Source organism: Mesoplodon bidens, assembly GCF_964165515.1.
Source record: "Mesoplodon bidens genome assembly, chromosome: 14".
Taxonomy (NCBI): Eukaryota; Metazoa; Chordata; class Mammalia; order Artiodactyla; family Ziphiidae; genus Mesoplodon; species Mesoplodon bidens.
Window position 1 is genome coordinate 35570563 of NC_138170.1, and position 12232 is coordinate 35582794.

At 35.5% G+C, this 12232-nt stretch overlaps 1 protein-coding gene across 4 annotated transcripts in view; it reads left to right on the forward strand.

Annotated features, from left to right (window-relative positions):
- VPS54 (VPS54 subunit of GARP complex) overlaps nt 1-12232 on the forward strand; it is a 96416-nt gene that overhangs the window by 74528 nt on the left and 9656 nt on the right. For all 4 annotated transcript variants that reach the window (XM_081253946.1, XM_081253945.1, XM_081253948.1 and 1 more), the window contains exons 16-20: nt 496-559; nt 3048-3153; nt 4049-4136; nt 4716-4837; nt 4949-5029. In XM_081253946.1, coding sequence (XP_081110072.1) covers nt 496-559; nt 3048-3153; nt 4049-4136; nt 4716-4837; nt 4949-5029 — 461 coding nt within the window. The remainder of the gene's footprint in view (nt 1-495; nt 560-3047; nt 3154-4048; nt 4137-4715; nt 4838-4948; nt 5030-12232) is intronic.

Here is a 12232-nt window from a genome sequence, read left to right on the forward strand (position 1 = left end):
TCCATTGGATTTAGGAATTAAGTTGTACTCTAAGGGTTATAATAAAGAAAAGATAACCAGTTGAAATGCTAGTTCTGCCTTTCCCAACTAATAACATTCTTTTTCCTTTACTTCTTATCGATCATCTGCCATGTGCCAGACCTAGAGGATAGCCAGTTCGTAAGCATTATCTCTTTCAGTAACAACACTGAAAGGTAGATATTGTTGTCCATGTCTAATGGATACAGATATTGAGATTCAAAAGAAGTAATTGGCCTAGTCTTGCATTCAGTAATTGGCAGTACTGGAATTCAAATCCAGATTTCTCTGATTCCAAATGTAGTATACTTTATTTACTTTGTGCTGAATTGTTTCCCAAGAAGTAGATTTATTTGCAGAAATGAGATAGTTTCAGGCCCTGAATAGGAACTTTTTCAGTTTTGTCCAGTTTAAATTTTTTATCCAATATTTTGTTTCATCTTATACCCATGTCTCTTTATTTGCTTTACTCTCTAGCTACAGAAGAAAGGAAACCAGCTGAAGTTCTCATTGTCGAGGGACAACAGTATGCTGTTGTTGGGTGAGTGACACGTTTTTCTTCATTAGTTGAATCAAGTATTTAAAACTTAGGTCTTTTATTTACCCCTTGATGTGAATTGGAAATTTTGGATTAACAATTGTAAATCTTACAAAGAATTTTAAAGAAATTTTATGGATTCCTTTTTATTTTTCTATATTTTGTAGTATTCTGTATCCATTAGGACTACACTGGCTTAACAAAAAAAGGGGTTGGTTGATTTTTCTCATGTAACAAGAACCTAGAGGTACATAATCCAAGGGTGCTATAGTGGCTCCATGATGTTATAAGTGTCTCAAGCTCTTTCTGTCTTTTTTTCCTGCAACTTCTTTAGTGTGTAGTATACAGCATAGTAGTTGAAGTTGTGAGCTCTAGAGTCAGACTGCTTAGGTTTGAGTCCCAGCAGCTCTGTTACTTTGTGGCCTTGGGCAAGTTACTCTGTGTGCCTCAGTTTCCTTATTTATAAAACAAAATGTGGATAATAGTACTATACTTAGAATTATTGTGAAATTAAACAGGTAATTCATGTAAAGAATCTAGCACAGTTCTAGTACCTAACAAGAAGTTGATAGTTGTTGGTAGTTATTTCCATTATCATCATTTGTCATTAGGTCTTTTACCAAAAACAGTATTTCAAATTCAAGTTAACTAAGAAAAATATAAATTCCAGTGTTGTTTGTCTAGTACTATATGCCTTTTATTAAATGGGTAGTTAAGATAATATCTTCACATACTTTAATTTTAATAACACTTCATAGTTTAGATATTTTCATATATATGATCTCATTTGATCTCTACAACCATTTGTACAATAGACATTTCAGGGATTATTGTTCCCTTTCTACAGTTAAGAGAATTGGAGCTTAGAAGTTTAAGTAGTTAATATAAAATTACCCAAATGGAGCCAGAATTAGAATAAAAATCTAGCTTCCAATATCTACACCAGAATTCTTTTTCACTTCTTTGTTTCTTGTCACTAAGTAAGTCTTTTCTGAAATAGTCATCCTTTCCAGGAAGAATGAATGATCCTCTCTTTGTAACTCTCTGTGCCTCTCTCATTGCACTTTCTGGTTAGTCTCTGAATTCCTCAAAGATGGGGATCATATCTTACCATTTTAATTTTTCTTAGCACCTAATAAGCACTCAAATAGTGTGTATAGAATTTATGCTTTTTCTCAACCTGTATATTATCCACAACTCTGGAGTGCACCCATTGTAAGCTAAAGCTTCCATTCCTTTCTTCTCTGGAGTTCTTTTCCATTTCTGGTGGGACAGAGCTTTTTTCAACCTCCCTATAATCTTAGTCCTTCAATCTAATCATGATTTCTTTCCTTAATTACCCATTGCAGTTGGCCCTCTATATCCATGGGTTCCACATCCCACCAACCAGGATGCAGAACCCACGGATATAGAGGGAAGACTTTACTATGCCATTTTATATAAAGGACTTGAGCATGCATGGTTTTTGGTATCCATGCGATGTCCTGGAACCAATGCCCTGTGGATACTGAGGAAGGACTGTGTCTTGTTACTCTTCCCTTGCTTGATGGAAATGGTCCCCTCTAGCTATCTGGCTTTCTTGCTCTTTAGGCAAAGAGGCTTCTGCCAAAAAACTGAACTCCCTGGCTAAAGGTGGAGTATTATATCTTCAGAGAGAAAATTAGAAAAGATAAGCAATGGACTCCTGCCCAGTAAAGCAGACTCTAGGACTATGCATGGAGAGTAATATATGGTCTGACAATTAAGCTGTTATAAAGGCTAGATACTCTTCTTCTTGAATCACTGCTCTCTTCAGACTTTCATAAAACATTAGTTTACATGGATCACTCATTTCTGAGGATCTCATTGAATTTAGATGTGCTGTAATGAATGGCTCTTTCTCCCTTAGTTTCAACCTTATTTAACCTCCCGATAGTGCCTCTTTTTAGCTTATGACATGTCCTGATAATGAGCTGATAACTTTCTCATCTTTGGAGAAGCTTTTGTGATTTACCAATAAACTTCTTAGAAAGTATATTGTTCTTAGAAGCCACTGTTTATCTTTCACCTCACTAAGAAAATCTAGACTAGGTTCCCTTCGTTAATTCAACATTTATGAGGACCTACTACATAATCAGAAACACTGGTTAAGCTTTTTTCAGTGTTTCTAAATTGGCCAAGGAATGGGATATCTGCCTTATGGAAGAGACTTACCTTAGTGTGAATGTCACACAGAGAGTGATGTGCTCACAACACAAAATTTAAGGAGGTACCCTTTCTCAGTGTCATGCAAGTGATTACCTTGCAATTGCACAACCCTGAAATTGAGTGCCTCCTTAATTTTACACTCTAGGGATTTTCTGTTGCCTTACCCTAAGTCCCTACTCTGTTGCACTTACAGGTAAAACACATAATTTAACAGTTACCAAGATCAATATTGATTTTTATATGCCAAATCAGTTTGATTTTTCTTGTTTTGAGTGTCTACTGGGTCATCTTTCTTTTTTTGTAGAACCGTATTGCTGTTGATAAGAATTATCCTTGAATATTGCCAGTGTGTGGATAATATCCCATCTGTTACTACTGACATGCTCACTCGTCTATCAGATTTATTGAAGGTGTGTATGATTTCACTCCTATGGAAAAAATAGTTGGAAGAAGTAATTCATTAGGGCGTGAGTAATCTTCCAACTCTAAGACATTTCAAGGTTAAGCTATCTTTAAGACATTAATTTTGTGACATTTGATTGTGGTTGAACACAACATGTTATTTGAAGGAGGCCACCTGCTTCCTTCTCACTCCACATTTAGTGATTCCTCATTACACCCTTAGAGTTGTTAATGATATCGGAGACAGGAGATGATTTGTTCGTTAGGTGCTGAACATGACTGAGGCCACTTAGGTCAAAAAACCTGGACTGGTTTCAAATGTGCATGGAAGGAATTCACTGAACTTTACAAAATTCATCTCACTAAGGTTAGAGATTTTTCTTAAATCATTATTTCAGAACCATTGATGTAAAATGAAACTGTGGTTATAGTGTTATTCAGCCATTTCATATTAACAGATATTTTAAACTGCTAGCCTACAGAAAAGGCTTTATTTTTTTCAAATACCTAATCTATCAATTAATTCTGTCCCAAAGTTAACTTGTCATATTTTAGTTCAGAAAGATTTTGTTACCCTTTCGAAAGTAGGACTATCCAATTAGTATGACTGAAACAACTAGTTTTGTGAATGCCAATTAAAGATTAATTTCTGAACAACTGATTTTTAGAATTTCTCAACTTTTTCCCTACCAGACTGTAAATATTATCATTTGGGAACACCCCTTGCCTTTTTTTTTTTTTTTTTGTCATTACATAAACAGATCCTAATTGCTCCTACTAGAAAAACTCATTTGGTCCTTCAATGAGAGGAAAGAAGAATGTATTTTTAGAATTAACACATTGCCAGCATATAAAGAATAGTTTTTAATAAATTGTTGGGTTTTTTTTTTCTTCCTTTGTTAGTACTTCAATTCAAGAAGTTGCCAGTTAGTTCTTGGAGCTGGTGCACTGCAAGTTGTTGGACTAAAAACAATAACTACAAAAAATTTGGGTATGGATTTTTGCATTTAATTCACATGCTGAGGCATTACAGTGATGTCACTATACTTATGTTTTATTATACCTGATGTTTTTATGCCTCTAACTAAAGCCTCTAAAAGTAACAATGTCACTTTCTTATGTATTGCCATAACTGAAAAATAACTTCTGGAGAAATGTTATGAGGAATTTTCACTCCAATAAATATAAGTTACTAGAAAGTTGCACTATTGTAAAAAAATGTTAAAATGTAATACGTATGAAGTACGTATGTATATATGGGGTGAAAGGTATCTGAATGTCAGAAGAGAATCTGTTGTCCCATTAGCTTCCTCATGCCAGTATTACTCACAACTTGAGTCCATTGGAAAAGCAGCATAATTCATTACATCATTCAATACCAACTGATTTTCTTAAACAAAAAATATGAAATATGTTGCTTCCTGTTACTGTTCTTCATTTATGTAATAAACTGGGGTCTGTATAAAATTAATTGATATTTTTTACATAATTTGATAGGTAATTAAATACCTTAAATACCAGCTAATACCTTTCTTTTTCTCCATGGTATGTCTACCTCCCGGATCTTCAGCTCTTTCTTCACGCTGTTTGCAGTTAATCGTGCACTACATTCCTGTGATCAGGGCTCATTTTGAAGCTCGACTGCAGCCTAAGCAGTATAGTATGCTTAGGCATTTTGATCATATCACTAAGGTACCTCTCCATGTATTTTCTACTGGAGTTTCATAAATTTAACTCCTAAATTGTTAAGTGTTTTAGATGTGTCCCAGGGACTTTAAAATACAACGTTATTTCTCATTACAGGACTACCATGACCACATAGCTGAAATATCAGCTAAGCTTGTAGCGATAATGGATAGCTTATTTGACAAGCTGTTATCTAAGGTAATAATTTACAGAAATTATTAGGCTTTGCTTGAAAGCGTTGTGACTTTTCACAGTTGTCTAACAAATCAAAATTGTTCCGGGTTTAGGGAAAAACTCAAATGTTCAGATCACCCAAATAGTTGATATTCATTTCCTAAGGGACTTGGGGGTAGGGGTGGGGGAAGATGATTTCAAGGATGATAGAAACCCTATATAGAAGTAATTTTATATTAGCTGCATTGAAAATTATCTTCAAAGCATATTTTAGTCTGAAAGCCTTCCAGAGACAGAATTGAGAAAATAAACATTAAATTATTTGTGGTAAAGTGTGTTATTTTATTTTCCAGGCTAAGAAGGCAGAGCCTGAGGTGCTCTCTTATTTCCGTCATAGATATTCAATTTCAGTACTTGTTTCTTATTTGCTTCCCATTCCACATAGGTCATTAAAAGGAGCACTGTTTTCCAAAAAATTCTCAATTGCACTGGGAGGGTATCTTCAGAAAAATGTCACTTAATCAGCCCTAGTCACTTTTGCCCTATCCCTCACTCTTTCCTTTCCCTAAATTATTCAGTACATGTCTTAGAGAGAAAGCAGAAGTCTCATACCTTGAAAGTTTGAAGGTTTATTTAGTTTATACTTTTGCCCCAGAGTATTTTTAGAGTAATCTTATAAAGCAAGACCCTTTGATGTGCTTTTCCTTCTTCTTGGATCCTTCAGATTCTGAGATGACAAGAGCAGCAGGCACATAAAAATTATAAAAAGACAAGATAAAGTGATGCCCATTCACACCCAAATCTTTGAAGTTGACAGTGAGAAGGAGTGATTGGAAAATAAGATTGCATTTGTTTAATGTTAAGTTCTCAAACATTTTGGTCATAGGACCCCCTTTACATTCTTAAGAATAATTGAGGACCCCAAAGAGCTTTTTTTATGCAAATATACTTATCAGTAAGTACCATATTAGAAATTAAAACTAAAAAAAAATTTAAAACACAAGAATACATAAACACACGTTTGATTAGCCTTCAGAATGACATCACAGGTCATCTAAAAATCCCCACCATTCAATCATGAGAGACTGCAAGTAAATAATATTAATCTTAGTATTATTATGAAAATGGTTTTTACCTCACATATTCCTTGAAAGAGCCTCTGACTCCCAGGTGTCCCCAGACCACACTTTGAGAAACTCTGACGTAGTTAGTATATAGTATAGATGCTTTATGCTTTTCTTTTAAGAATCTTAAGGAATTTATAGTTATGTGCAAACATACCTATGTTATTTTATGCCTTCTAAGTTTCTAGTTTTGTATGGAGAAAAATTATTGGTTAGAAATTCTCTGTTTTCTTCATGGTTGCCAAGTACAAGCTAAATGCAAAAGCAGTTCTATTCCACCAGTTTCCTTTTTGATACATGACATTCTTCTGTGTACCAAAAGTCAATGAATAATGCACTGTGACTACCTTCAAGAAGTTTATCATCTAACAAGGCAGAGGATTTAACACCTAATAATGTAAAGTAAGGTAAATATTAAATAGTGAAACTAGTAATAAGCTGGGGAGTAGAATGAAGCAAAACCAAAAAAGTGCTGGTACTCTTAAAACCTTGACTTTTTTCTATCATGTTGGTCATCCAAAGTCTATGAACAGGAATTGGGACTATGGCTAGACTTTTTCCTGTGACAATTCATTGCATTCTTTTTTCTCTCTTTCTTTCTTTTTGGTAAAGAAAAATAAAGAAAATTATTTAATGAGCTTCCCATATATTTATCACCTATATTTAACAGTCATTAACATTTTTCTTTTTTTGCTAAAATATTTTATAGTTAATTTGAGGCACTATAATATTTCATCCGTAAATACTTGGGTGTATATTTCTAAAAACTAGGGAGGGATACTTTTTTATATAATCACACTACTATATCACACCTAACAAAATTGCATATTGCATTTGGTTATTATGTCTCTTAACTCTTTTATAAATTTCAAACACCTCCCTCCCCATTTTTTATGTCATTTTTTAAATCTCAAGAGTGTGCCTAGACATTTGTAACTTAGTGTTTTCTCTGCTACCTTCCTCACTGATGACTTTTCCTGTTACCCTGACATGTTACATTTTCCCTGTATTATCAAGTCTCTCTTTACCACTCCCTGCCCTACTTGCTTCCATGGATTGCCCAGGAGTTTGGCCCTGTTTTTAATTCACACCAAAACAGCAGACAGTGTTTGATTTGGGTTAGTCTCTCAACTTTTCGCTTTTCATTTTCTTATCAGGAATTTTAATTTGGGGAAAGAAGAATAACACAGTAATAAAATATAGGCTGATTCTAAGAAGCTAATAAACAAGGGTACCTTTCCTTGGGTAGAATGAAACATTAACATCTAATTATACTACTGGCTAGACTAATGTCCCAGCCACCATTCATTCATTCATTGAGTTAAATCGTGTTAGGTTAACAATGATACACAAGGGTGAAAAAGCCTTTGATCTTGTCCTCATATAGTAAAATATCTAGTAGGATAATTATACCAATAACTTTAACAGGAGGTAGATTAAAATATCATAAGTAAGGAATCGATTCAATACTATTGGAGCTTTTATTGTTTTGAAAGAGATGGTTGTCAGCTGGGGAGGGAGATCTGGGAAAGCTTTATGGATGAGGCATGCATATAAGTTTTGCTTTTAAAGATAGATACAATTAGAGCAAATGAAGTTGAGGCGAAGAGATACTCTGAGGTTACAGCATGAACAGACATGTTGGTAGGAATCCTAAGAAGGAAGTTTAGTGTTGGGTTTTTGAGTCAGGTAGACCTAAATTCAAATTCCATGTTTGTCACACAGTCACTGAAGAACCTCGGGCAAATTATTAATCTCCTTAAGCCTCAGTTCCTGTCTCTAAATGAGGATAATAATAAAGCCTCGTAAACTTGTAGTGAAGATTTATGAGATAATATATGTGGAGCACTTTTCTTTTATCATGTATCTGACTATAGCCAGTTCCAATAAATGTTGATTGCTAATGCTTTTGCTGTTGTTATTAATAATAACAAAGGTAAGTAATTCCATTTAGCTATGTATTAGGGTGGGTAAACCCAGGAGTGAGAGATATGTTGGAAAGATAGTTCAGAGCTTTGACTATCAATGGAAAGCTAAGCAATTTAAGTCAAGTTTATGGAAGTATAATTTACATTCAGTAAAATTCATCCTTTCTAAGTATATAATTTGGTGGATGTTAACATGTATATGTAGTAGAACTACCACAATCAAGATACAGAACAGTACCATCACTGTTGGCATTTTTGCAGTTAATCCTTTTCCCCGACATCCCAAACCATGACAACCACTGATCTGATTTTCTTCCATATACTTTTGCCTTTTCCAGAATGTCCTATAAATTGAATTATACAGAATGTAACCTCTTGTCCCAGGTTCCTTTCATTTAGCATGACGCTTTTGAAATTCATGGATGTTATAGCAGGTGTTAATGGCTTGTTCATTTTTATTATAGAGTGATATCGATTGTATGGATGTAGTATTATTTGTTTATCCATTCATCAATTGATAGCTGTTTGGGTTTTCTCCAGTTTCTGGCTGTTATGAATAATGCCACTATATACATTCATGGGCACATCTTTGTGTGGACATATGTTTTCATTTCTTTTGTGTAAATACCTTGGAGTATATTGATGGTGGCATAGAAATGTAAAACTGCCAAATTATTTTCCAAAGTGACGATACAATTTTATATTCTACTTGTGATGTACAAGAGTTCTAGGTACTCTTTATCTTCACCAGCACCTTCTATTGTCTCTCTGTTTTTTAATGTTAGTCTTCTAAGTAGGTCTGTATTGAGTGATATCTCATTGTGGTTTTAATTTATATAATGACCAATATGTTGAGTATCTTTTCATGTGTTAGTTTACCATCCATACTTTTTCTCTGGCAAAATGTTCAAAATTTCTTGCTCATTTTAAAAAATTGGGTTATCTTCTTATTGAGTTTTAAGAGTTCTTTATATATCCTAGATACAAGTCCTTTATCAAGTAAGTATTTTCTCCCAGTCTATGGCTTACCTTTTCATTTTCTTAAGTGTCTTAAAAAGAGCAGTTTTTAACTTGGGTGAACTCCAGTTTATCAGTTTTTTCTTTTATTATTCATGCTTCTTGTGTCTTATCCCAATAACTTTTTGTCACCCAAGTTACAAAGATAATTTCCAGTGTTTTCTTCTAGAAGCACTATTGTTTTAGGTTTTATATATAAGTCCATGATCTATTTTTAGTTGATTTTTTTATATAGTGTGAAGTATGAATCAATGTTCATTTTTTTGGATAGTTCCAACACCTTTTGTTGAAAAGACTGTCCTTTCTCTATTGATACCTTTGTTGAAAAATCAGTCAACTATTTTTGTGTGGCTGTATTTTTGGACTCTCTGTTCTGTTTTATTGACTTATATGTCTGTCTTTACACTAGTAACACGCTGTCTTAACTACTGTAGCATTATTATAAGTCTTGAAATTAGGTAATGTGAGTCCTTGGATGTGGAGCCTTCTCAGTGTTTTCACTCCTCCTCCAATTGTACCCAGCCTATGCTTTGATTGGTGTAGGATTCTGGGCTTAAGATGTTTTTCTCCCTTTCCTCAGAACCAGGCATGTTTTGTTTCTACCCCTCACACAGTGGCCTTGGGGACGAAAGAGTCCCTTCTCAGTGACTTAAGGCTTTTGCCCTGTATACAAGGAGGTTTGGGGGAGTGGGTGGTATTTGTTCCTTTTCCCTGGTGGCAGCCAGTCACCTCCTGCTTGCCTGCGTTACTGAGAGTGACTCTCTATGGTCTCCTGCCCTGACCCCAGTGTTGCTTGTGAGCACCTGCTAGAGACCCATGGAGAGCTTGTGAGTGGAAACTTCCCTTGTAGCTAGGGTTCTCTCTTATTGTGAACATATGCTAGTCTATTTGGCCTTTGGGAAATTGTTAAAATGTTAGTTGTTTTCTTATTTGCTTCTAGGGTGGTCACCTCTTCTTCCTATGCTTTGCTGAAAGTGATCCCTGTGTCCCGTCCCTCCTCAGGGGGCCTTGTTACTCTTTGGAATTAGTTCCCTTGGTTCCTGTAACCTCTGTTCTCTGATAGGTTCAAGAAATGTTATGGTCTTATAAATTATTCCCATTTTTTTTCTTGTGGTTAGGGTAGTAATGACATTCTCTTGCAGCTTTCTAAATTTTAAACAGAAACAGAACCCAAAAGTTTCTAAACTAATCACTTGATTAGAATTGTATTGGGTTGACCAAAAAGTTCATTTGGGTTTTTCCGTAACATCATATGGGAAAACCCGAATGACCTTTTTGGCCAACACAGTACTTCAGAAGGGTTAATCAGATAGTATGTGGAATGGATTTGAGGTGTTGTGGCATGTCTTCTATTTGGAATACCTTCACTTAATTTTTTTCCTTTGAAGACTCAGCAGCCTGAGTGTGCTCCTAGAAAGCCATCTCTGCTGTCACCTACGTGTTCTTCACCCCTGTTCCTGTAGAATGTAGTGTCCTCTTTCTGGAACACCAACGAACTTTGGTGTTGTTTGTCTGGAACAATGGACAGCCGGCTCCCCAAAGGGACTATCTCTGTTTCATCTTTGTACACTTCAGCTGACATGTTTGTTCAAGCATGCACATACACTTATGCACATACACATATGTACATACCTATGTGCATTTACACACACATATGTACATACATACATATACACATCCAGGAAAATATTTATTCAGAGCTTACTATGTGCCAGGAAGTTTTATTAAGTGTTTGTTGAAGTAATATCTGGATTTGTTAAAATGCTATATTTTTTCACATGAGAAGTACTGAGACCTCACCTAGGGTGGGGTTTCTCAACTAAGACAGTTTTGTCCCCAGAGGACATTCAGAAATGTTGCGAACATTTTTGGTTGTCACAACTTAGAGTGGGATGATACTGGTAACTAGTGAGTAGAGACCAGGGATGCTGCTGAACATCCTACAATACACAGGACAACCCTCACAGCAAAAAATTGTCTAGTCCAAAATGTCAGTATTATAGAGGTTGAGAAATTCTGACCTAGAGTACTAACTAATGTGTAAAATAATATGAAAGTATATTTGATGGGACTTAGTCACTGATTCAATACAAGGAAACAAGGAAAAGAAGGAATAAAAACTGAGTTGGAGATTTCAGGGCTGTGTGATCAGGAGGATTGTAATACCAGGAAAAGTAATTGAAACAGGTAAGAGGAGCAGGTTTGGGAAAGCTCATGGTAAACTCAGTTATGGATTGGAACATGTGGAAATGTGTGACATAATAAAGTGATTCAGAACTAGAGATATATTAGAAGTTATGAGACTGAATGATGTTGATAAGAGAAAAATGAGGACGATAAGGGAGTATTAATGTTAAAGTAGCTTTGCACTTAGGAGACAGGAAATAGAAGAAGGGGAAGGTTAGGAGGGGAGGAACTGGGAAAGCATTGTACTGCACCAGGATAGTGTTTCAAGTGTGAGATTGTGTGAAATACTGCAGAGCAGTGAGGAAGGGAAATTAGAAAAGTTACTAAATTTGGAAATTAGGACCTCTTTAGTGATTTTTCCAGAGAGAAATTTCAGAAGATTGTTAATGGCAGAGGGAAGGTAGTTTGGGTGGTGGCAAGAACCAAACTTTAAGGGTTGAGAATAAAGAAGTACAGTATCAAGTTTAAGTGATTGAAGAAACGTGTGGTGAAGGTCAGATGGAAAGGATAGTATCTTGAGGGAAAGCAGTGATGAAGGAAGGTTTTGGGGGTATGCTAGTTTCCTGGGGTTGCCATAACAGATTCCCACAGACTGAGTGGCTTATAACACAAAAATTTATTCTCTTGTAGTTCTGGAGGATAGAAGTGTCCCTAGACCATGCTCCCTCTGAAGGCTATAATAAAGAATCCTTCCCTGCCCCTTTCTAGCTTCAGGTGCTTGCTATCAGTTGTTGGCATTCCTTGGCTTGTAGATGCATCACTTCAATCTCTGCCTCTGTCTTCACGTGGTCATCTTCCCTCTGTGTGTCTCTGTGTCTAAATTTCCCTTTCCTTTCTTTTATAAAAACACCAGTCAGTGGATTTAGGACCCACTCTAATCCACTATGACCTTATGAAGCTCTAAGTGAACATGAATTTGGAGAAGATACTAATTCAACCCAGGACAGGGGGATAGTTAAGCTAAGGGGATA